The 27,653-nt window shown below is 37.9% G+C and overlaps 1 protein-coding gene across 1 annotated transcript; it reads right to left on the bottom strand.

Annotated features, from left to right (window-relative positions):
- Positions 1 to 13,133: 13,133 nt before the first annotated feature.
- On the bottom strand, positions 13,134 to 17,731 carry LOC101337118 (neurexin-1). The gene is made up of 2 exons (XM_033838190.2): positions 17,606 to 17,731; positions 13,134 to 14,862 (listed from the first exon to the last, which is right to left on the bottom strand). The coding sequence occupies exon 2, from the start codon at positions 13,974 to 13,976 to the stop codon at positions 13,134 to 13,136; it is 843 nt and encodes a 280-aa protein (XP_033694081.1). The 5' UTR covers positions 13,977 to 14,862; positions 17,606 to 17,731.
- Positions 17,732 to 27,653: the final 9,922 nt, after the last annotated feature.

Raw genomic sequence — 27,653 nt, 5'->3', positions numbered from 1 at the left:
GGGCAATCCACCAGGTAAAGAGGACTACAAGGGCAGCTGGCTCAGGGCAAACAGAAGCATATGCGCAGAGAGCCCGCCCAGAGTGGATTCCAGGGACACCTGTATGCAGCACAGCAAGTTAAGGCAACTGGGGAAGTAATTTATGCTCTGTAGCAGTTGGTGCCATATTTTACTCAAATGAATGTGTGAATTTTAACTTCAGACACTCTTAAAATAGATTCTCTGTTTTTTTGTTGTTTTTTTTTTTCTTTTTTTGGCAGGGGGTAGTTTGGGGGAGCTTTTTTTAGGGGTGGGTGTTGTCTTGGGCTATTTCTATCTCATACTTGGAAGATTCGTATGTTAAAAGTTTTCCCAAAAGTACAATTATTTACATAACTATGAGCTGAAAATGTATTTTGAAGGTCATTTAGTCCAGGCCTCTGATCAGAAGAAGGGACATCTTAAACAATTTAAGAGCAGCAGTTGTCTGTCTAAGCTATTGTTAAGGATCTCCAGGAATAGAAATTTGCCCACCACTTCCGCTGGCCTGTTCTCACAGTTATACTAGAATTACAAGCAAATGTTGTTTACTCTTTCCTTGGGCCTACCTCAACACAATCTGGTTCAAATCCATTTCCATTGGTTAGCGCTCTGTGGACCAGGCAACCACTGTTCATTTTTCTTAGTCCAAATTCTTTTTTCTGTTTGTCAGCTCATATTTTTCTGGCCTACTTTTCTGGCTTAAAAATGCAATGCTATCAAGACTCTTCCCTTTACACAATCCTGGACTGCCAGATCTACAGACACTAATGACAGAGACCTTTTTTTTTAACCACCAGGTAACAACAACCTACCAAGGATTTTATGAAGCCCTTGCCAATGCCATGTCCAAGGTATAAAAGGAAATTAGCAAGTCAGACAGAAGGGAGAGGAACGGTTAGGGAGTCCATGAAAGTGCAACAATGCTAACGAACATATCAAGAGGACTGCAATACATTTTGGGAACTAACCTTTGGGAGAGTATTAGTGAATCGGAGCAATAGTGAGTAAAATAAATAAAGCAGGCAGCTACTAGGAGAAGGAGGCTGAATGTCAGACCAGTTTCACAGAAGGGAGATCTGAAATGTTTTAGTTCAGTGAAAACAGTACTCTTTCTCTTAGGCAGATTAAGATAACTCAAGGAGATACTGACGATATGAATTTTATTTGCACTGAGGACATAACAAGAATAAATTAATGTCAGCAGAGAAAGGATTTTCATTAAATTTAAGGAAGAAATTCTGCCCAGAAATAGTTATTAAACACTTAAATGGAATACTAAGAGAGGGGGAGAAAAATAAATATGAAATTGTATTAGCTTATACAGGCATCTTTTAAACACAGGGGAGATTCTTACACGTGAAAGAGTGTACAGAGGATACACAGTCATTATTTTAATATTAAAAAAGAAGGAATTACAAGTTCAGGGCATAGCCTCAGGAGTCATGCAGGCTTGGTTAGAATACCAGCTTTGCAAATTCCTAGTGGGCCTCAGTTTTCACATCTTTAAAATGGAGAAAATAGCACCTACCTTATAGGTTTGTGGGGACAATTAAATGAATTAATATGTGTAAAGAACTTAAAATAGTGTCTGACACAGAGTATGAGTTATGTACAATTTTGCTATTGTTGTTGTTCTTATTGGTATTAGTAGGAAGAAGCCCAATGACACATTGCCAAAGACAAAGAATGATTATAGTTTCTACGACTGAATTGTAGACAATAATATGTTTATCCTTGTCTTTTTCTTCCCCCTATGCTTGCCTTCAGCTCAATACCAGGACTAGAAGCCAAGAAATGTATATTCTTGTTCTCTCCTCCACTAACCAGATATGCAATTTTTTGTATTTTAAGTCACCAGCTCTCAATGTTCTGGTTGTTTCAAATTCTGTTAGTTCTCCACTCTCTCTCAACTAACCTTTTTTTCCAACACTCCTTTTTCCCCAATCATCTTCTTTTTTCCTATCTCCTGTTCCTCTTTCTCAGTCTTCTGTCTCATTTTCTCAATTATCACACATCCCAAGCTTCACAGCTTCCCTGAGGCCTCATCATCCTTCCATCCTTCATCTCTTATGGGCAGAAGACACGCCAAGATTATACATCTGGCCCCAAAAATCTATATTGCCTCTGTTTCAGGATGAAACACATTTTCTGTGTCATGCAAACAGGGACTTTGTCCAGGATGAATAATGTCCTGAGTCTGGGGGAGGGAGAGGCACCCATCACTTTTCTTTATTTCCAGTGACCTCTGGGAAAGGGGACAGCTCTCGCTAACAGTCAGAGAGGGTCACCATCCCCAGATGAAGAATTATTCTAATTCATGAAGCTCTACCTCTGCCTGTACTTTGATGAAGGAAGTCAAGGTAGAGAGCTGAAGAAGAAGAAACAGTGGATACAATTCATGGAAAAAAAAAAAAAAAAAACTTTAAATGTTATTTGAGTCAAAAAAATATAAATTGTGGTAGAAAAAAATCATATTGTTTTAACTCAACCATTCTAATCTGAACAAAGGTGTAAAAGGCCAGAGGAAGAGAGAATTAATGATGCATATACCAAAAAAATTCCCATATAATGATAGAAACTGACCAACGAGGCATGTTCTGAAACTTATAAATGCCTCATTTAAATATTAAAAACAAGATTTTGTATAGATTCCCTACCTACTCTGGTAAAAGAGGTTTGGGGGCTATTACTGACTTTTTAAAAAACTGGCTGGCAGTTTCAAAATATTCCTGTGGTGGTCTTAGCTTATACTGAACTCACTGGGAGCTCAGTAAGTTTAACCTCCTGGTTTTCTTATGTATGAAAGTTTTAAAGAAGTCATTATTAATATTAGCTTAACTTTTTTCACCTTTTTGAACATAACTGTGGCTCATTCCAAAAGATAGTTAAATAATAACTATTATTATTTTATAATAATAAAGTTTCATCAAAGTAACTTACTCTTGGTAACTGTCAGAGAAATCTTAGAGCAAGACAATACATTTAGTCTTTCATACAACCCCCAGGTACAGTTGGGATGTTGTTAATCAATAGTATGAAAATGCTACTTTGCAAAAACCTCAAAATCTCTTAACACTATGCCTGATCACAGAAAGTCATTTGTCATACTTTAAGGATACATTTTTTTGGTTTCTAAGGTCTTGTATAGAAAAAATACATATATAGGCTATTTTAAACCATAAAGACATTTTAATGATATGTTTAACCGATATATATTTTTGAGGATTTTAATATGATTTCTAAGACTTTTAAATAATATCCTTCTCTGTTTATATTATGTAATTTTCTTGTACACGTCATGTTTTTGTGTATATCTCTGTTTATATGCATATACACAGACATACATTTATGTATCAAAAACAAATTTCTCATTATTTTAAAATCTCAATACTTTATTTAACAGAAAGTTGGCCCAATTTTTAAAATAGGGGTTCATAAATGTATCCTCCTACACATGTAATTGTGCATTTGGGTCATGAAATGCAATATATAACTTCCTATTTTTACAATGTTTTCAACTGGATAAATTAAACATTTAGTACCTTAAACATCACATATAGTAACTTTAAATAAATAACTACATTATTTGCAGAAGAAAATCAATTTTGCACTCAAGACGAAGAGCTTAAGCTGGAAGGTAGTGTCTTCCATACGGCAGCTATAGTTATATGCTGCCATGCCAGCTACTTCCCTAAGGAGACTCCAGGCATGCTTAATTATAGAGAGACATCATTACTTAGAAGAAAAACCTGAGTCTTTAATTTCCTTGCCTCTGCTGGACTGGGGCGGTTCATTCTGCTGAATCCAGCAACGTCTGAGTAACACCTAAGCTTAGCTGGTTCCACATACAAGGCCAGGTATTGTGAGGTCACAAACCACAGTAACTCCTAAGCTGTGATCAGTGCTGCTTCTGTTATGGATTGCCATCCATACAGAATTCATTATGTCTATAATTAAACACAGAAAGCCCCTCCTGATGTTAGGATGCTAGTGAGGCAACTGTTCTCTTGGCAGCACCTCTTGTAACTTTTAGACCACCAGATCCCTCCTGGGAACCGACCTGAGAAAATGCTATTTGAAGTAGCACTTGTTCCCATCATGTGGCATCAATGTATTTCTGATTACAGTCCAGATAGTTTTGAGCACAAGTAACTAGACAAGAGTCCAGATCAGCACTTCATCTTACCAGGTCAGTCTTACTTCCCTCCCACTTCTTTCCAATAATAGTTTCTCATATATACCAGAAATAGCATAGATAATATATCTTTCTAACTCTAAGAAGTACTCCCAAGTTCAAATTTAGGCAATGTGTTGGGAAGCCAAACTCACTTGTGCAAAAAGAGACACTATTTTCTCATTATGTAATTTCAGTTAAGTATGCCCAGCGTACCATCATCTATATCTTCAGCAGAACCATGTTCTGACTCAGCAACTCTCACAAAGGGTCTGCTTAGGGAACCGGCCTAGGTCTTTACATTTGTGCTGAATCACCATGGACTTTGATATTTTCAATAATTTTATCTCCTAGAATCTGAAATAGATGAAAATTGTGTTGCTTGTTTTCTGAAAACTAAATATTTTCATTCAAAAGATCAAGAATTAGTTGTAATATTCTTTAGATGCAATATACCGGGGCTTTACTTCTGGTTACATTAGAGTAGAATCAACCTATTAAGCAGAATATGAATAGAAGGCCAACAAAAGAAGCAAATAAGCAAGCATTATAGAAACAAAGTGTGATGAATCCTGACAAGCTAATCCATTTCTTTACTATCACGACATTAGGAAATGGCACTGAATGTAAGGGTCTGCCACAATCCTCAATTCTGAAGGCGTTATAATAAATCGGCCATTCAAATTAGCACCAAGTTAACAACTAGTGAATACATTTTCAGCAGCCATTACCTGCCTGTTAAAACACACAGGTTTTGTCATATAATGGACAGCGTTGCCTGCTGGGGCAACAGACACACCTGGGCTCAAATTTCATCTCTGCCATCGAGCTATGGAACTTTTGGCAAGTTAGCTTTTCTAATACATACATAGTTTTAACATTTGTAAAAGGGGAATTTTATAAAACCTATCAAGTACGATGTTGCAGGAATAAGTGAGGTAAAACAGATAAAGTATACTATGTATACTTTGTATACAATGCCTTTCACTCAGTAAACACTAAATAGTAAGTATAATAAATGTGATTCTAAACAGAATGATGTTAAATTGTATTCACATTCAAGAAGTGCTTATGGCACCGTTAAAGTAGGGGTGCCTAGTGCATCTTTTGAAACAATTTGATGCCTAATATTTTGGGGGGGAAATCATGTATATTTGTAGATTTAGACAGTATAGTTGGGCTAGTGATTTTTTTTTTCCAATATCCAATCACTCATTGAAATATTTGAGCTTTTACAACTTACTGATTACTAATTACCTAAAATACCAGCAGTTGAGTTGTTCTAATTAGAAAACATACATTGCTTGAATGTATTGGTAAGACTTTCACTCAACAGATGAAAATGTAAAATAAGAACCTACGTTTTATCTTCATTATAAAAGCACAAGAAATTGGAAACAAGTTCAAAGGTTGTAAGGTATTTAAAACAATACTCCCTCTCCTTTCTCTTAGATGTATTCATATATAAATACACTTGCTCCCTGGAACGGTCATTGGATTTATGTTACAAATATTTGACTCTTTTGCTAAGATTTGTAAATATGGATTTACATTAAGGACCCCTTTGTAAGTAATTTTTTATACGTTTTCAGTGCATTAGTATTCATTGAGCAACATTCCTTTCACAATCTGAAGGATTTTTTTTTTTTCAGGTAGAGCTTATATACAGTAAAGTACATAAATCTTAAGTGTATAATACATGCATCTTTACAAATATATATGCCCATGTAACTACACCCAGATCATGCCAAAGGCTCCACTGTGTCCTCTTCTAATCAACACTACTAAAAGGTAACTTCTATTCTGACCTCTATCACCACAGATTAGTTGTGTCTGTTTTGAACTTCATATAAATAGAATCATGCAATACGTACTCATACAGCTGCTACCTTAAATTACTAATTTCATTTGTTTAGATTTCACACAGGAGGAACAAGGGGACCACTGCCCTCTTTATTCAGCTTGTCTATATGATGTGTCAATAGGTACTAAGAGAACCCCACCAAATCTTACACCTACTATTGAGTGTTAATGATCTAAAATTCATCTAAAATGACCTCAAAGTAGATTTACAGAACCAAGTTTAACATTTTCACTATTAACATTCACAAATCCTAGAGCCACTATGCTGCTGCCATTAGATATTTCTTCTAAATTTTCAAGCTTTTCTGAGAGTTCACATGTATCAGCTACTCACAAACACTCTTTGAGGTAGGTTAGCAGGGGTTCACAATCAGAAGTAGTCTGATTAGGTGTTTCTCAATTTGCAATCTTGGAAATTGAAATTAGGACATTAGCAGCTTTACTCTACTTTTAAAAGCAACTTAGAGGCAATGCCACACCTGGAATTTAGTTCTTCAGACCCCATGCCACATTCTGTTTACACACATTGTGGAAACAATAACACTGTAGGAAAAGAATCTGAGAGAGCATTGTACCCATTCGCATATTCAAGTGGGAATACATGGACTCCATGCTTAAGAGAGAAAACCAAAAAGCCGTGCAATTTCTGAAGAGCTCTAAAGCAACTAACAAAAAAACCTTTTTTTCCCAAAACTTAATTCAGACATTTTAAGACTTACTACTCAGCAAGGACCACACACACTTACCTATTCCTGCACTTCCAAGTAATAGAAAGGGACTGAGCCATAAAATTATAGAGAAGTACACAAGGAAAAAGTATAAGGGTTTTGCATAATACTGTGATGCATAATGAACTAAAATCTTTTGGAATGCAAAAATGATTTATTCTGAATTACGTTAAATTTACTTGTGCAATGTTTTGAAAGTACAGTGTGCGTGCGTAACAACTTCTAATAATAGGTTTATTATCTCCATAATAAAATAAAACCTGAATATCTTAATAAGGCCTAATTTTCAGTGTATATTTATAGGAGTTAACCCTACGAACGGTGTAGCCACCAACTGCTCACTGAGAAAGGGATATGGAATGTGGTTCCTGTTTTCAGAAACCAGTGTGGCTCAGGGTCCTAATACTCAGAATGCAGCTAAGAATAACAGAAATATTATATAGTACCTCTCCTTTTTGCAGTCTATCAGGGATTCCTTAAATGACCATTTAATTATCATACTTCATTTAATGCTATCCAAAACTGGAACATGATGTTACTAGCATATATGATTTTACACTAAAAATATAATCTGTTTATAACTGTAAGAAATCTTTCTTGAGCTTTTTAAAGCTCAAGTATCCTAGCTTCTCTGCAACATACATGTAAATAACTTTAACTTATCAAAAAGCCTCAAAGACAAAATATAAATAGGATAGATCCATGAGATATCTATACCTATACATTAGGATAAATATAGTAAAAATCACTAAGTATAGGATTGGGATGGATAAAGGTATTAGTTTATATGGAAAGTGACAGTTTTTACAAATGCCTTTGTGTTAAAGGCTCACTTAATCATAGTAAAAATTATCAAGTAGAATATGATGTTTTAAATATTTTGAATCACAACCAGACATGGTTAACATTAGAGCACAGCTGTGTGAAACAGAAATAGAGGCTCAGTGTGTTTACTCTTTGCTTTTCTTTATAAGCTGAAACTTTTGGGCTAATCAAGCAAGGCTCATTATTACATTAGCATTCCTTTTAAATGAAAAAGAAAATGTTCCATATTTGAATTTTGCTTGACAGTAGCCCTAAAGAAAATAGTATCAGTAGAAGTAGTGGTGCTGATGGTAGTGGTGATAATAGTAACAAAAATAGCAAGTGGGTACTTCAGAATATTTACTATGTGCCAGACACTGTTCTAAGAGCTTTACATGAAGTCACCTGCTTAATTTTGATAAGAGCCCTGTGAAGTAAGTACTATTATTATACCATTTTCACAGATGACAATATTGAGGAATAAAATTTGAGTGTGCCCACTTAAACCAGGCAGCATGGTCCCACAGTCTACATAATTCAAATGCATCTCAGAATAGTTAAAATCACACATTCAACCTCATCTGTGGCATTTTAGAATGGTAACTCAGTTTTGATTATTAGTTTATAATCAAGATAAGCTTATTGTGATAGATCATTGTTATGCTTTAAGAGCTTCCCAGAACATTTTATCTAAATCAAAATTATGAATTTATCAATTCCACTCAAAGCTTTCTCAGCACAGGTGATCCACCTTTTTCTCAGATGGTAGGCTTCAAACAAAACTGGCAAAATCTCTGAATCATTTTTGTCTAGTACCTACCTATATGGTAACTACTTACAATTTTTTAACCTTATGAAAATTATAAGTATCTATGTAGTATTTCCCTTTATTGTAGCTGTTAAAATATTGAAAGCCTAGAATCAATCAATCAATATATACTGTCAGAAGGAAGGCATGTTGAGCGAGGTACTTGGGGGTATAATAAAGTATGGCACTGCCCATGTGCTCCAGGAGCCTACAGATTCGATGGGGATATCTGAGAGAAACCACGTGATAATCCACATAAAGGGTTCAGACAATGCATTTTACAAGTAGAGCCACAGTGTTCCAAACAACAAGTGGCCTTAGAGTTCTATACATAACCAAGCTCACAAAGATTCTAACTTCCTTAGAGAAAGAATCTTTTCCTCTATGTCCCCTGGTTCAGTCTACAGTTTACAGTGTGTGCTTAACAAATGTTGTTGACTGACAGAAAATCATGCTTCCTCTTTATCTCTAGGCCCCTATCAATCTGGTCTCTACACTGTAGTCAGTGACATTTGTGAAATGTAAATTTGATAATGATACCCTCCTCCTTACCTTCCACACTAAACTCCCTCCATTGCTTTTTCATCATTTTACATTTCATCATTTTACAATAAAGATTAAAATCCTTGACATGGGCTAGAAGGCCCTACATGACCTGGCACTACTCCTCTCTCTAAGAGCTCCATACTCAAGGGCCTTCCCTCCGTTGTTTGAATGTGCCATGCCATCTCCTGCCCCAGGCTTCTGACCTAATATTTCTCCTCTGCCTTTACCTGGCTAATTCCTTCTCAACTCTCAGATTTTAGTTTAAATATCACCCCTAAGGAACAATTTTTTTTTAATTAGGTCTGTTCACACTACTTTAAAGTTCTCAAAGTACCATATACCTGTCCTTCAAAATACATACCATCATTTAAAGTTTTCATTTATTTATTTTTTAATTACTGTGCCTCTGCAAAGAAATGTGAGGCTTCTACCTTCCTATTAAGGTAGGAACTATTTCTGAGAGCTTACTCACAATTGTATTGCTTGGGCCTATGATTCAGGCACATACAAAGCACTTAGTCAGTATTTGTTGAAAAAAGAAAGGAATGAATGAATAAATGAGTGAGTGAATATGGCTGTCCGTCTGGCCACATCAGTAAAGTCATAGAAAGCAGAGGCTTTATTAAATGATATCTATCACACTGTCATGTTTAGTGATATTAAGCAATCAGCCATCATAAGCCATATGTGTTTCTGGCTACTTAAATAAAGGAATAAAATTGATACTCAGAGTCTAGTATGAAATTTTCATATAAGGGACCCTAAAATGCATAAAACCTGGACCTGGAAATCGTAAAACATATAACTTAAATTCTCACTGATCAGCGTTTTATTCTCATTTTTAACTGGGCAGCCATAGAATTCACTAATTCTTTTAAGCTGCTAAGAAATTATTAGTCTCCTTAAGTAGAAACTTATTAAATAATAATGGTCCCAGGGCACTTAGATGGGTATGATTCACTGAAAAAGCTATGCGCCCTATAAGCATCCATCATTCGGGAATGGTGACATTCTTGTATAGTGACGTCTGAGGCTGACTCTCAGGGACAAAACACGTAAGTTAGTTCTGTTCCATCAGCCATATATATATATTTTTTTCTTTTGAATAATCCCTGAATCTGAAAAAATATCAAACCTAATAAACTGGAAATCTTATTCAGCAGACATGATAAGTACAGGGCTTGAGAATAAGGGTGTTGGCGCTCTTACCCAGGCTCTGTTACTAAACTGATCATGACACATAACTGTCCTTGTGTTCTCTTTACATCACCACATAAATAAATAAATAAAACTTGCTAGGCCTGCCTGAACAAATAGAGCAAGGATGAACATGAGCTCATTAAATGAAAATATTCTAGAAATCCATAGATGTATAAGTTGTTTAAAGACATTCTAGAAAAAAAGAATATTCTTATTTTATTTTTAATAATTCTTACTGTATTTTGAATACAAAGGCAACTAAAATAATATTAGACTTTTTCATTAAGTTAAAAAAAAATTATAGTTGGGACCAGATATAATTTGAATATTGTTTAATGTTTGCTGTTAATTTTTTTCCAAATTTTCCCTAATGAGTATGGATTTATTTGTTTTTAAATTATTATTATTTCTTTAATGTGGCAATCAGTGCAAATACTGGCTACAGGCAGGGCTTTGTTTATACTTCATCTGAATAGAAATCATCTATCCATAGCCATCAATACATGATTGGTGTTGGGAGAGGCAGCCATTCTCAATTAATTATTTAATAGTCACTTGACACACATGAACAGGGAAAATAAGCAAAATGGAGCCAATCCTTCTGGGGAGACCACTCTGCCTTTATCACTCCATCTCCCATTTCTGTGATAATCAAAGGAACCCAGCCTTTTGTTTTCCTTTCATGACTAGTGGTGATCTTTGCACTCCGTTTTCATTTCAAATTTTCAAAATGAATCAATGCTCCAGAACTATCCTGATGGATTTTCTTTTCTGGGTTGAATTACCTTATGCATCAGGTAGTATACTGTTCAATTATATATCTAATTCCAAATTCTTCATCTCGTGGAAAGAGCTATCCACTTGCAAAATGCATTTCAGAGCTATCTAATTCTGCTTCTCTTCAAAATATTACTTCTGCCATGCTTTCTCCACTCTTAACTGTTCCTGATTATGCACATCCCTGGATTCCTACGTTAAAAATGCACAAAAAAATAAAAATTTTCATTTAAAACACCCTCCCACACAGAACAAGCTGTCATTGTGTCATATTTGTTTCCTAATTTAAGGAAGGAAGTTACATCTCATGTGTTCTTCGTTAAATTGCCGGCTCTGTATTTTAAAGTGGCACTGGGATACTTAGAGCAATCTGTCCCATAAAATAATGTCCATTTTTTTAATAATGTCCATTTTTAATTCATTTCTATTTATCAGTGCAGAGGTATGCAACTTCAAATTATACTATAGCAAACCATCAAATACAGCTATCTTATTCATGGTTTACAATTAAGTTAGATTTGGTAGAGAAAAAGTATGTACTGTTTTATTCTTGGAAAACATAACTATAAAGCCTGATGCTAAATCCATGGAAATTTACTGATCAACCTGAAGTGCAGTATAGGCCATGGAATACACAGTCTTCTATAATTACTTAAGACAAGATACATGAAAACAAAAACCTTCGTGAAGGCAGAAAGCAATGAAATAATGTTTTACTTTTTTTCCATTAGCCCATGAAGGCTACAGAACTCTCCTAATGACCAGATTTTTTTTTCTTCCTAACTCCCTTTGCTGTTTAAACAATTACAAATTTTATCAAGTCTTCATTTCTCTTAAAGTCAGGTAAGAGAGGACTGCCAAGTCCAATAAGATTTGCAAGGGCTAGTTCCCCTTAGCAGTGTCAGCAAAAAAAAAAAAAAAAAACAACAGAAGACATACAATAAAATACAACCATACATAGAGCTTTTGTCACTACAGCTTTCAAAATCAGATTTAACAATTCACCTTTTAAAAAAATCAGCCATAAATGCCATTTATCCGTGTGTTGATTGCTTTGATTTGACCCATAAGCTATCTACTTTAAACCTTGACATCCCAGCCACAGATTCATCCATATTTCTTCTTTTTCATATCACTTGGATTTTGTTCATAGGCTTTCCTGTGTCTATACAACATTTCTCCTTGGTCACTGTCGTGTAGCAACATTGGAGAAACACAGTAACGACTGAATTTTATGTATAAAGGGGAGAAAATAAAACTTATAGAGATATGAGTTTTTTAAATTCCACAGTTTCAATTCCTAAGAACAACAGGAATTACAGCTTGGCCTCCACTACTCAGGTAAATATCATTAGCTGAATATCCTTGGAAAATCTCTTGCAATCCTTCATCTGCAACCCCTGTTTATTAGCCTGAAGAAGCTTCCCAGTCCAGCAACATCTAAATTTCTGTACTATTTATCCTCCCAAGTCATCTGCTAATTGAAAAATATGCTATTTAATCTCTAACGTTTCTAAACACGAGCTGACCCCTCTCCCATTTCACGAAACCACAGAAATAATATAATTTTATTAAACTGACAAATGTTGGACTTGGACATAACCAAAGAAACTAACATTAATTCCAAGAACCCTCTTCCTTCTTTTCAAGGAAATCCTCACAAGCCCTCTCCCGCCCCACCACCTTTTCCCACAACCAGGAGCAGGTCGTATCACTTTTCTTGTAAAAAGCACAGCTGTGCTTATGAATCCTGTCTCCCTTGTCCTTTACCAATGAGTAACTACGTGGGGATGTTCAACCATGGTGAATCTCTCCTGGCTTCATTTTTCACCAAACGTGTGCCCCATCTTCTAGATGCTTATCTGCATCATACGGGGAAAATAGGTGTATTACAGACTTAGTGGTGGTAGAGGAAAAGCACAGCGTACGTTCGGGTGTGCCCCAGCTTGATGAAGATAGGGAGCGGCTGGGCAAAGAACCAGAGGAATGAAGAGGAGAGGTCATTCTCCCTGCCCCTTGAAAGGAAGTAGGGTTGGTAGAACGGGCTCCCGGGAGGAACTGAACCTGGAAATGGGGGCTGCTCAACCATGACGAGGATACCAAGGGAGGGGCTGTGAGAGGTGATAAGGCAGAAACACCCGAAACAGGTCTTCACCGGGACCCTATCTGAAACACGCTCCAGAGAAGGAAGCCCCCATGCACGGGCCCGGGCCTACCTCGCCCTGCCTCCCCGCGCCCTGCCCAGGCCGAGGCCCCCGGGGCTCAGACGTCGTCGGGCCTTACCTTGGCTGCAGTCTTTGCCGCGGAAGCCGGTTCGCGAGCAGTCACACACCGCCTGGTCGTCCACTACGGAGCACACGCCTCCGTTGAGGCACACCCCGCCCTCGCCCTCCTCGCCAGCCTCGCACGGGCTCCCGCCGCCGCTGTTAGGCGGCTCGTCGTCCAGCTTCACCTCGCCGCTGTCCACCGGCAGGGCCTGCGAGGAGTTGACCCGCACGTCGCGAATCCACCCTTTGAAGGGCTCTCGCTCCCGCACGGAGGCCAGCGTGAGCTTGAGCGCCGCGGCGCGCAGTTCCGGGGGCAGCCCCCCGACAAAGAGGCCGCTGAACACCGTCATGTCCCGGCGCTTGGACTTGACCTCCACCCACTTGGCCTCCACCTGGTCGATGAAGAGCGTGGTGTTGCGGAACTGACGTCGGATACGCACGCTGTGCCACGCGCCGTCGTTAACCGGGGTGTCGGCCAGGAGCGTGGCGGGCTCGGCGCAAAAGATGGAGAAGCTGAGCTGCAGGCGGCCGCCGCGCGTCAGGATGAGCTCCAGGAAGTCGCAAAAGCCCTCATCGTCGAAGTAGAGCACTAGGCCCCGGGCGCTGCGCGTCTTGAGCTGGAAGCTCATCTCGCTCTCGCAGCAGGCGTTCCACTTGGGGAAGCGCGTCCACTGGCCCTCAGCGCCCGGGAACTCCAGCCCGCTGCCGAGCTCTGCCCAGCAGCCCAGGAGCAGCAGCGAGAGGCACACGAGAAAGCAGCCCCCGCGCTGGAGAAGCGCCGTCCCCATGCTCGGAGCTGGGGTGCGGCGGGGGGGTGCCGGGGCCGACAGGGTCAAAATGGTCCTGGACACCGTGATGCAGAAATAGGGATCCGGAAATAAGTCGGGTAAGGGGAGGGGCAGGAGTGGGAGGGATGCACCCTCCTTTATCTAGCTCTTTTTTTCTTCTTCTTCTTCCAGCAACCCCTCCCTCTCTCCCTATAGTCCCCTCCCAACTGGAAAACGTAGACCCCAGTAGTACAGGGCAGCCACAGAACTTCCAGACCAAAGGGAGGATACACTTTGGAAGCAACGCTCTGGAAAAGGTGTCAACAGAACGTCAAGGGCAATCACGCATCCATTTATCGGTGGTGTCAACAGATGCTTCACTCTTCAAATACCATCATCTGCCAGGTACCATCAGTGGTACCAGGCAAAAGGGAAGCAGTTCGAGTCACACTTTCCAGGCAATTACAAGAAGCCAGCAATGAACCAGGGTCCTTGAATGCTTGGTAATGCCTCAAGTGTTTCTCCTCCAGATGTAGTGTCCCAAACCAGAAGGGAGAAAGGGGCCCCTTGCCTCTTTAAGGCACCACTTATCAACCCCAGAGGAGCTTCAAAGGCCTGCTTCTTCTGTCATATCATGGACTTCCAGTACCACTGTAGCCAAAGCAGAATTCCTTGCACACGGCGGCCTCACAGGCTGGGTTTTACTTCTCTTTGTCCCTCCCCAACAGTAGGGTTCAAACACAGATGCTGTAAAATAGCCAGAAGCTGTTAGATGTGGAAATCACAACAGCTCCTCTTCTTTCCTCTCCGCCTCTGCAAGGCCAAGCTAAGATGCCAGCATATCAATTGGTTGTGTGTCGGTGATGCATTTTGATTTTATTTTGTCTTTTTATAAGGACCCAGAAATCTGCAGAGAATGAAAATAAAAATTAAGTTCTAAAGTCTGTTAGAGTATCATATAATCATTATTCAGCCCAGAAACCAGGTATATAACTAGTGCTGTTAGGAAGTCAGAGTTAACCTTATTGGAAGGAGCTTATTTGTCCTGATCTACAAGTAAGAACTAATGTCTCGTAATAATTAATATCACACTCTTACAATCAGCCATTACACCCTTGTAGTTTATTATAACTGTTAATAGGTAACCCTCCCAGGTTTGTATAGAGATTCGGTTAATGTTGTCTTTTACTATATCTGAGAAACTTTAATTTTTAAAATATAGGAGAAGGAGAGGGAAAAAAAGGCTCTGTTAGGGATTTCTGCTTGTATTGTGCACTGGTTACATGGACAATAAAAATACAACCTATTTAAATCTCAGTTAATAGCTGATTTTACAACAGGCAGAGCACATCAAAATGTTGACTGGAAGCTGCCAGCATGGATTTGTATAGCATTTCTACCATTTTATTTTTCTCAGAGAGAGAAGGAATATTGATAGTTTCTTGGGCATCTCTCTTAAATTTCAACCAAGTATTTTCTTCCTTTTTATTAAAGGAATAATCCGTTATAGGAGAAAACTTCCCACTGGAGTCAGATGTCTATTTTTAGCAGCATTTGTGTCTCAGCTGCCATAATATTAACTCCTCTAAAGATGGGTGAAGTATTTAATATTTTGCCTAACAGTGTAGTGATCTTAACTCCTCTTCAAGTCCTTTCTGGCTGTCAGCTCTTAGAATTTGTGTGGTTAAAACAGCAGCTGGCATGTGTGTCACCTTAGCTGCTGTGGTTCCAGGATGCTCGAATTTAAAATCATATCTTTGAATTACTCACGGTACTATTAAATCACCTCTCTTTATTCAACTCTAACCTGACAGGTTCTTGTAATGGTATAGAAATCATAAATAGTGAATTGTTTTTAAGGCTTTTTTTTTTTTTTTACCAAAAAATTACTCTCACATTTTGACAAAAAACAATCACAAATGTGTCATCTGGTCATGTCAAGAAAACACATGTATTTCCCTCACCACTTCCCACTATCTCCTCCCACCACATACACACACACACACACACACACACACACACACGCACGCACACACAAACCAATTTATTGCCTAGACACAGAAGCTCACTATCCAATTAACACTTTTTTTTTCCTACAAGCTGAAACTAGCAGTAATTTATGGCACTGCATTGTGCTGCCGCTCCTCCATGGAGGGAGCTGAGAGCATTTCTCTTCAGTACAGAGCAATCCCTACAGGTGTCAGCTGAGAGCCACCAAGCTAGGGGATCCCACTTCAAGTTCCTCCCCAGATGAAATTGATGACTGGTTCTCTCTCTTTCAACACACACACAACACACTACACACACACACTGCCCACTAGCAAAGGGAAATAAAGATCTCAGTTGCTTATTTATTATGGCTGATACAGTCCACACCATCAGCAATCAGCAGCCATATCTTGTCTTCTCCCATGCTAAGCCCAAAAAAAGTGCTCTTAAAAATCATTCTAAGATAGCATACTATTCAATATGCTTTCATTTTTTAACTGGACTCAGACATCTGAAATTTTCAGTCATTGTGAAATAAATCTGGAATTTCAAGATCAAGAGTAGTGTTTTGAAACCATCCACAAGCTCGTGTGTTAGAAAACCATTTTTTTTTTTGTAAGTCAGTTGGAGCCAATTATTTTATTAACTTATAGTACATAGATCACAAAACCTTTCATTACACCTCTCTCCTGCCCTCCTCCACTGATGCATACCTAGACAATTTTTTATGGAATGTAAGAGAAGGGGAAAAACATATATATTCTTACCACAGCGGAGGTCAACTGACTCTCCCAGTTCTTAGAGGAAGCTCATTGTGTGTGACAGAGTATCTGTATTTATATGGAGAAAAAGATTCTCTCTAGGTGCCCAGAAAACCTAGTGAGTTCACAAATTAGAGGATAAAATAAAAGGATCTGAAAAACAACCTCACTGCAGCCAAAGGAAGAAGCACTCTAATTCAGAAGCAGACTAACAGCCTCATTAATCTTTTCTTTCATTTCTAGAATCAAATTCATTCCCAAGCCACTGGAAGGATCGATATAGTATGGTCATCAGCTGCAGTTGCATTTATTTTAATATGTTTACGGTAACACACACCACACACACGCACACCTTTCCATGCACCTTTCAATAAACCATAGTAAAGAACCTGAAATCTTTGAATTTTTAGAAGTGCCTATCTTTTCCCCCTGGCTTTTGCAAAGTCCCTCAATACCAATGCACACCCAAAATTCTCCCTGGCTTTCCCGCCCAGTCTCTAAGCTCCATCTCTAATACCAGTGCAGTGTCTTAGAGCCTGGAGTCAACTGCACAAATTCAGGCTAGGCACAGCATGGAGCTGATGGGGAAAGGAAAGAAAGATGTAGCTGTAGATGTATCTTATTGCTTTGGTTTCTAACTTGCCCATTTTCTTTTTTTGCTAATAAATCACTGCATTCAGTCTTTAAGTTACTACCCCAGTTCCACTGTCTCATCTTCTTACCATCTATTTAAAAAGCTTCATGCAAAACAACCAAGATCTATACTCCTCCACCCTCCCACCACCCATCCTTCCCTGTGCATTTGTGGCGGATGCTGGCTCGGTTACAATGGGGAAAGATATCCTTCTCGAGCTAGCCTCGCCCCATCCCCTCCCCCCAACACAAATTGAGCTTCTTTACCTGCCCGGTTATTCCCCCTTAGCTCGAGCCAGAGCTTGAGGCATGCATCGGTCAAAGCGAATTTCCTGAGGTCTGTGCAGAAGGCGACTGCTGCTGCCTTTTCAGAGGCGTCAGGCTTGAGCGTCTATCTCCAGGAGTGCGGGAGGGAAGAACAGGCAAAGGAGGGGAGTAGAAGGGGGAGGAGAGGGAAAGAGCTGGGAAGGAGGAGGCGGTCGTGGAGCCCGAGAAGGCTGGGTTACGTGACGCCGGGTGCTGTCCTTCCGAAAGAGAAGGGCGGAGCTGAGCTCTCCGCAGTACCATGGAGAGCGGCGGGCCGTCCTCAGACTGGGATACTGGTGGGCGCAGCCCTGGGGCGCAGCCCCTCCCGGTCGGGATGCTTCGCAGCGAGGTGTGCTTCTGCCTTTGCTTCGTCCCCTTGCTGTGGGAGCCCGCTCCTGGGGGCGGGGACCTAACGCAAGTGCTTCTAACTTGTCACCACCCACCCTCCCCCACGGGGTGGTGGTTGGGGGAGAGAGAGAGAGAGAGAGAGGAACCAGAGAGCCACGTAGCCTACTGAGCATGCCCAGGACCCTGCTAGACCCACGGAAAGCTGTGTGGAGATTCCACTTCTCCGGGGTTTAGTCGTGATTGGGAGAGGGTATCTGAGAGTGTTCCAGGGCCAAAAGGAAGGGGCCAAGGAGTCGGTGATTAAGATGAGCTCTGGCTTTACTTGCGCACTTAGATCTCCTGCTTGGAACCCTTGAAAAGCTACAGCTCTTCGCGGAATGCAGGGACAGGCAAGATTCACACAGTCGCTGGCATTCCCCCAGATCCACCGTCCCTGCCCCACCCCTTACTGTGGCCCTGGGCTGAGTGATCACTTCAGATTTTCACGATCTGCCTAAGCTGTGCCGAAAAGATGTGAAAGGGACCCATCTGTGCTCTTCCCTGGCCATGGGCATCCTGAGCTGAACCAACTTCTGTAGCTGTTTAACTCTTCCCTCTGTCTCCTTCTTTTTGGTAAAGCCTGGAGGAAGTGAAACTTGATGCAAGGCTCTAACCATATCACTGGGCATGCCTAGTAGGCATTGCTGAGTTTGATGACAAAGGAGTTAAATCTAAGGGAGCTTGCAGAATAGGTGGTAGAGAGGTCTGAAGTGTGTGGCTAAATTATAGTTTGAGTCCTATGGACATTTAAATTCCTAACCCTATTACATTCCTAGCCTGGGTTAGTTTTAGAGCAGAAAAAGCAGACATATTGATCTCAACATCACAAAACTAATAGCTTCAGCCTCAAATGCTATAAGGTAAGACTATCTTCTGCCTCTAGGCCCTATAAGGCAAAATGGTAAAAACTAGACAAATTCAGGAGTACTGAAATAATAATATACATTCCAAATGCAATATTCATTTCCTGCCAAAGAAACCAGAACTCATTCCTTTTGATAAACCTATTTCTACTTTCACTACTTTTGTAAAAGAGTCTAAATAACTTGGAGACAGGAACAAGTTTTATTATTTTTATTGGCTTCAGAAAGACACTGTGGTCAAGTAATTAAACATGTGGGAACTAGAATCAGGTTGTCTGGGCTTGAATTTCATCTCTGCCATTTATCAGCTATGACCTTGGGTAAGATGCTTAACCTTACAATGCCTCAGTCACCTCATCTGTTAAATTGGATATATTAGCAGCTCCCAATTCATCTGTTTGTTGTTGTGGAGATTAAATTAATAAACGGACATAAAATATTTTAGAATTGAGTGACTACTAGCTTATTTCTATTAATTCCAAGCCCATTCTGTTCTGTTTGACCCAATGGAAGTCACTTCTCTGAAATCCAGATTCCCTGACTGTGAAGTAGGGGTACTGGTGAGTACCAACTTATTTTACAGGATTACTTTGGGGATGTAATGAAATAATAACCATTAACGTTTTAAAAAACAAAAATGAAATTTTAAATAATGTAAAGCTAAGTCTCAGAAAAATACCTTATCTAAGGTTAACCAGTCATTACGTGAATTTGGATCACAAGAATACTCTACTTAATTCAGGGCCTTTATAAATTTTTCCTACTATTTGCCAACAGGTTCTAGAGCAAATAGCAGATAAGGTATGCCCCCATGTGTCTATTATAGAGGTAAAGCTTACTGAAAAGTAAGTAGAAGGGACAGTGAATTTTTAAGAATTGAATGTAGAAATGTTCCATGATGCCCTTAATATCTGTGTGTACATTCATCAGTGAATCTTATGGTGATAGCAGAAGATTTCTAGAGGCTCTCTTAAGAGTCAAACCCTGTCTTTTTTTTTTTTTTTTTTTTTTTTTTTTTGCGGTACGCGGGCCTCTCACTGTTGTGGTCTCTCCCATTGCGGAGCACAGGCTCCAGACGCGCCAGCTCAGCGGCCGTGGCTCACAGGCCCAGCCGCTCCGTGGCATGTGGGATCTTCCCGGACCGGGGCACGAACCCGTGTCCCCTGCATCGGCAGGCGGACTCTCAACCACTGCACCACCAGAGAAGCCCTCAAACCCTGCCTTTTACCTGGACTCTTAAAACCCATTGATTGCCACCAGTGTATATGACCTGATTAACTATTTAGTTTCTTTAATTTTACGTTTGTGAATTTGGATCTTCAGTTGGGCCACAACGTTTCCATTGGATCATGGTTTTTCTTGGGGTGTCTTCTGTGGGTTTCTAATTCAAAGACATGTTACAATTCTTATTCTTCATGCATAAGTTTTAAAACAAAAAGTCCTCCGTGCCCACCCCTTACTCTCACACACACACACACACACACACACACACACACACACACAAATCTAAACTGAGGGACTAGATTATATGTTGCAGTAATCCCCTTTGCAGTTATCAGGTTTAAAGTAACTACTGTATCTAGTCTAAGAAACATGGACAGATATAGATCTCTTTATTTCAGTAAATATGCAGAGGGAAAACTATCAATATGTGTTTAGAATGGAAAAAATATCACAACATAATTTAGTGACAAAAGCTCTTTATTTTAAAGTATGACTTGCTGTGCTGTTTCTAAACAAATTGTTTCAACTCTCTGAGCACTAGTTTCCTCATCAGTAAAATGAGGATAAGGGCACCTCACTTTATAAGATCTGGTGAGGATAATGCCAATATCTAATTTTGAGTGTCTGCTCCATGTTAAGCAGTGCTCCAGTGCTTTACTTACATTAACTTAGTTTATCCCTCACAGGAACCCTATAAAATAGAGTCTAGGATTTCACTCATTTTACCAATGAGAAAAGTGAAGCACAGAGAGGTTAACCAAGACAGTCAAGGTCACACCTAGCAATATAAGAGCAAGGAAGGATTCAGACTCAAGACTGTGATCTTAAACACCTGCTACACTGTCTCTCATCAAATGATCAAATATGCCTAGCACACTTCTTGGCACAATGCAGATGCTAATAAATGTTAATTCCCCTTTTAAGAGTTTCATCAAGAGGAATTCAGGAAACTAAACAGTCAACTTTGGAATGTGGTAATGTCTTTCCCTAATGACAAATACTATATGAAATATCTTAATGAAAACCGGTGAGGTGTTCTTAATATTACTATCATTATTTTTGTTTGTGGGTAAGATGTGAAAGGATTCCTACTGATATGAATTTGAGGCAATTTAACACTTGTCAGAAGAATCTAGTATTTTTTTTTTTTTTTTAGGAAGTGGAAACTAGGATTAATTCCTCTGCAAGGGACCTTAGGGCATCTACCAATTTTCGGCTACAGTAGTGTGTGAAGAATTATAACTCCTGTCCCTTGCTACTACTCAGAACAAATGAGATAATTGTGAAATCAAGGTGTTTATGATTATGTCTGATTGGGAGAATTTCTTACAACCCAAATATGGAAACATAAATAATATCTCATGCCATAAACTGGTTAACTTTTTGCAACAATGAAAATGGAAATGCATGATCATCATAAACAAATACATTTCCATAGGGTATTAAATATTAATGAGCATTCTAACTTGGAAACTTGCTCTACACTAAAAATAAATGAAACTAAGTGATAAGATTTTTTTGACTGAGAAATGAATACAGAGACACTCTGTGTTTATTACTGCAATCATAGCTTGTGCTTTAAAATTAGGAAATCAGTGTAAACACCTACTTTCTCAATTAACATTAGGCAAAGTGGAGGCTTTGAGATACCCATGAATTCCAAGACTGATATCAATTTGGAAGGGAGTTTTAACTTTACAGATATGTGATTGAGAAGAAATGCATGGTAATAATGAAGGAATATATGAGTTGATATGTATTAAATAGTTTTCCACTAAAGATGGTAGATAATTTAAAAGAGCAAGAAGATTTATCATTTTGAGGGATTTTCTATTTGCTGTGATTCAAGTGATCAAAATGAAGCCATTTTTTCTACTGAAATATGGTATCACTAGGGAGAGATTAAATTACATGATATTCTCAACTAAATTTCAGATTAATAGTGAATTCCTCTAACCAATTACAGTATCACTGTTGCATAACTGGAATGCTATTGTTTAGTTTACAACTTATTTATTTTAATAATATATACAATCCTTGTAACTTGGTTTGTGGTTAAATGTCTCTAGCTGGTTTCCTTTGTATGAACCGATATGAGTTTCTCATGAACAAAAGTTGATGAATAGTTCTTGAACATGCTGCTATGTAAACCTCATTTTCAACACAGCAACTAGAGGAATTTTTAAATGCAAGGAAATGCAATAAGTCTGGGTCTTTGGACTCAGCTATAGACTGGAACAAACATACTGGAACTTTCATGTAGAAAAATCCCAATAATTTCTCATGAAGTTTACTAAGTTACTTTCAGGAGAAATAAGCAAACTCAGCATGTTAAATACTTTTGTACTACTTGAAAAAATCTTCGGCATAGTAAAATTAGGCTACTTTCACATGAGTATATAATTTTTCAGTAATCAGAAGATAGACTGTGAATTTTTTAATGCTACAAATTATTTGAATAATGATAATTATTAAGGTATCAAGCTACAGTAGAGAAAGCACATGGATAGGTACTTGAGAATAGTAGTTAAGTTCGAATCAGTGCACCTGCTAGAGAGGTTTCAATGTGCGACCACTGCAGTGTGTTTGATGAGCAGTGTTCTTAAATCTAGGGCACCACTAACACCTGTGTATGTTCTGTCATGCCTACCCCCAAACTTCCTTCACCCCACAATAATGAAAAATCTTTCTGGAGAAGAATAGCAGCTACTAAACTAAGTTTGTGAGAAGCCCCTGCCTGGGGTGTTATTTCACTCACTGATTAGTTACATATTTGAGCCTGTCTTTGTTATCCCCTGTAGGAACTTAGTTCTCCTCCTGTCACCGAACTTTGTCTCTTTATTGCCCCTGCACCTACCCCCACCCCCACTTACAGTCAATCCCTTCCATTCCCAGCTGCTAGACTTCAGGAAAGGAATTTTCTCATTCATCAGAATCTAGCTTTACGCATATTTTCATTGGGTCCCTGCATCCAATTTGTTTAATTTAACCAATCCAGTTTAATTTCCCTTACTGTGGCTTTTGAGGGAAGAGCAAGAGTTGTGCTGGAGTTATAGATGCCAGTGAGATTCAAGCCTTATTGTACCTTTGCTTCATTTCAGCTTATTTCTGCCCCCGGAAATCTGTGGAATCAATTCTTTGTGCTGGCATATTGAAATATTTTGTAGTTAGCTTTTAAGGCACATCCTGTGTGAATTGTTTGTTTGTTGTTCGTTTGTTTCCCATCCTATCACAAACTACTGCCCCTCCCTCCATTTCTATATATAGTTTTGTGTTTTTTGTTTAGACTTTTGAAGCTACTTGTGAAGCAGAATTAACAAGAGTTTTATTTTTATAAGAGCTTTTCTCTTGCTGAAAGAAAAATAACAGTAAAATGGAGATGAACTAAAGCCTAAATTATTTGCACTTGATCTAGACAACCCATTGAATGAGACTATAGTACCATACTAGGCAATTAAATTTTCTGTAAATCAAGGAGAGCAGATGAAAATGACTAAGCAAGTCCAGCATGTGACATACATGAGTGAGGTAAACGGAAGTGGGGAAACAATGAGAATGGGTTGGCACTGTGGCCAAATAAAAATTGCATACTTTTCCAAAAAGGGCATCTACTCCCCAGCCCTAGCAGATTGTGGACAGGTGGGTCCAATGTTGCCAGATTATATGATTTTTCAGAAGCACCTGGAAATCTGGAATTTTATATAAAAGCTATTGATTTATAAAATCATATATCATTAAAAAATAATGATAACCTCCACAACAACAAAACTGTACAGGACAAAACAGACTTCTTTGCTGCTTGGAAATGGCACATGGGCTGCCAATTTGTCACCTTCACATTTATGTTCACACATACACATGCAAACTCACACTTATGCATTATTTTTGTCTGAGTTCAATATTTCAAAAGATGTGTTTATATGTTCTAAATCCAGCTAAGAATATAAAGTGAATAGATATAATCAAAATTAAAGTTTTATCTATTGGAATCAAGAAGATGATTTTCTAAGTAGCTTGGTATATGGGAAGAAACACTGGATTCTGAGTTACATATGTTTCCTAGTTCTAGCTTTGTTATTAGCTTTGTTTAATGCCCTAAGCAAATCTCTTAGCTTCTCTAGTTTAATGCCTGCTTGATATGTTGTGGGCTGAATTGCATCCCCCAAAACGATATGTTGAAGTTCTCACCCCAGTATCTGTGAATGTGACCTTATCTGGAAATAAGGTCTTTGTAGATGTAATCAAGTTAAGATGAAGTCATACTGGATTAGGGTGGGCCTCAATCCAAAGATTAGTGCCCTTATAAGGAGAGAAAGATTTGAAGATGGAGGAAATACAAGGAATAGAGCCATACAGACAAAGAAATCACAGTGATGCAGCTATGAGCCAAGGAACGCCAAAGAATGCCAGCAACCACCAGAAGCTCTGAGAGAGGTATGGAATAGAATCTTCCTCAGAGTCTCAAGAAAGGACCAACGATGTTCACATTTTGATTTCAGATTTTTAGCCTCCTGAATTGTAAGAAAATAAGTTTGTGTTGTTTTAAACCATCTAGTTTGTGGTAATTTGTTATGATGGCCCTAGGAAACTAATACAGTATATACATAATAGAGAGGTTGGGAAAATATACATATGGAGAAAACTAGTATAAGAGGCAGTATGCTAGATGATTTTACATATGTATTACTTTAACCCATATAACGACCTTGAGAAGTAGACATTCCTTCCTTCATTCATTCATTCCCCTTTCTTGTTCTTTTCCTCTCTCACTTTCTCACTCTTGTTCCTGCTCTCACTTTCTCTCTCTCTCTCTCTCTCCCCCTTTCTCTGTCTGTCTGTCTTTCAACAAGATATGGCTTAGAGATTCTAATTAACCTGTGCCCAAACTCATAGACTGCTTCTGGATGGAATGACAACCAGATGTGTCTATGACTAAAACGCACATTCTTGTTCACTGTACCCTTCTGTTACAGTACTTTTCAAAGACAGAAAGCTATAAAATATAATACAAAATTATTATTCTGGAGTTTTCTTTAATTTTTAAGAGATTGAAAAAAGGAAGAGAAAAAAATACCACAATAGAGAAAGCAAGAATACCTCTCCCAAATGCATACATCTCAATACATTTTAGGTAAACACAGGTCTTGAATAGGCTATCAGGATAAGAAAAAGGAATACTGTAGTTTTCTAGTCATTTCATACCAGCAGTAATTTTAAATGAAACTTTTTTATTGTAGTATGGAGTAATACAATATAGAAAACCTAAGTCTAGAGCTTGATGAATTTCAAAAGAAAGTGAACACACCCATGTGATTTTCATCAAGATAAATAATAGAATATGACACTCATATTCCTTTCAGCCATTTCCTATCCCTTCCTCCATACATGTAACAACATCTGTATTTCTAACCCCCAGACTAATTTTGGCTATTTTCCAGTGTGTATCTATACTGTAATTCAACATATTCCCCTTTGCATCATATTATGCTTGTGAGATCCATTCACGTTGATGCATGCAGTGGTAATTTGCTCATTTTTTAATGCTTTATTCTGTTTTATAAATATATTAATATTTATTTATGTATCCGATTGTTGATAAACATTTGGATTACTTTCAATATCTAACACTTACAAACAATATGTTATAAACATTCTTATAGTTATTTGGTGCAAATATATACACAATTCCATTGAGTCCACACCCAAGTTTGCATTGCTGGGTCATGAGTTACCTTTAGTAGTTGTTGCCAAAAAGATTTCCAAAGTTGTAATAATTTATACTCTGAAAAGTAGCATGTGAGAGTTTCTCACTTTCTGGCCAACAAATACTTATCAATCATCTTAATTTTAGATATTTTAGTTGATATTACTGCTCATTGTGGTTTTATTTTTTATTTTCCAGATGACTAATGATGCTGAGCACCTACTCATCAATTTATTGGACGTTAGGATATCCTCTTGGAAAGTAGCCTATTCAAGTATTTTGCCCATTTTTCTATTTGATTACCTGTTTTTAAATTTAATTGTAGGAATTTATATATATTCTGCATATGGTTTATTTTAAATCTATGCATATTAAAATACCTTACCCTCTCAGGGTAAGCTTGACTTTGTGTCTATTTCATGTTTGTTTGTTTTTTTGATAAGCAGGAAACTTAAAACTTTTCAATATTTTCCATTTTGGTTGTTTCATGTGTCCTATTTCAGAAAAAAAAATCTATGCTAAATCATTATGTTACCTTGTAGTAATGTACTTTATGCTTCAAAAAAATATGTCTTTCACATTTAGATCAACATTACATCAGGGTTTAATTTTTTTTCTTGATAAGAATATCCAGTTAACTCAAAACTGTATATTGAAAAGACCATAATTTCTTCATTGTTGTAATTGTTGTAATTTTGTTTGGTAATACTTTATATAGGGTTTCTACAGCTAAATTCATGAAGAAGAATGGCCTGTAATTTGGGAACAAGGTAGGTAATGCTGTCCTTATAAAACAAAATGAGAAGTGTTCTCAGTTTTCCCTATTTTCTTGAAGGATTTATGTAATACTGGTATTGTTCTTCATTAAATGCTTGGTAGAATATTCACTAATGAGGTCATTATATATTTATATATGATCCTTACAGATGCTCCATTTTCCCTGGTATTAGTAAGTCTTATTCTTCTCTCTTTTTAACTTCATTACTCATCATAGGGAACTATCAACTTTAATCATCTTTCCTAAGAATCAATTGTTTATCTTTATTTACTTTTTATTGTATATTTGTTTTCCATATAATTGACTTCTGCTTTTAAAAATTATTTTTCTCTTATTTTCTTTTTGTTTAATGCACTCATTTTCTAATTTCTGGCTAAATTCTTAAGATGGATACTCATAACCTTAATTGTCACTCTTTCTTCTTTTTCAATATCTTCTTTGAAGATTATACATTGTCTTCTTAACATGACTTTAGCTGCACCCCACAAGTCCTGATATGTGGGATTTTCATTATGATTCAGGTGAAAATATTTTTTTCATTTATAACTGAGATTTCTTTTTTGATCCATAGATACTTAGATGCTTAGTATGACAACTTTCAAACATTGGAGGATTTTTTTCCTAATATTATGCATTCAGAATTCATGTTCTTTATGATATCAATCCTTTGAACTTCGTTGAAACTTACCTTAAGGTCTTGTATATATTAATTTTTTAGGCTTGAAAAGAATGTTTGCTCCACAATTTTTGTGCATGAGTATTCTATGTCTGTTGGTTAAATCAAGTTTATTTACTGTGTAATTCATATATTATATATTCTTTATGTTCTGTAAATTTTTCTTTATGCATTTTGTTATAAATAAGCAAATATAATTTTTATATATTTTAATATATTTTGTCATATATGTATAATTTGTTGAATAAAAATATAATTGTTATATATTCTTGGTAGAGGAATGCTTTAATCAGTATGCTATATCCTCTAGTATTGCTGCTGGCCTTAAAGTTTATTTTGTCAGATATCAGTGTAGCTAACCCACTTTTCTTTGTACT

Source organism: Tursiops truncatus, chromosome 14, assembly GCF_011762595.2.
Source record: "Tursiops truncatus isolate mTurTru1 chromosome 14, mTurTru1.mat.Y, whole genome shotgun sequence".
Lineage (NCBI taxonomy): Eukaryota > Metazoa > Chordata > Mammalia > Artiodactyla > Delphinidae > Tursiops > Tursiops truncatus.
The sequence above is the reverse complement of the archived record's forward strand: the minus strand, read 5'-3'. Positions and strand labels throughout refer to the sequence as shown.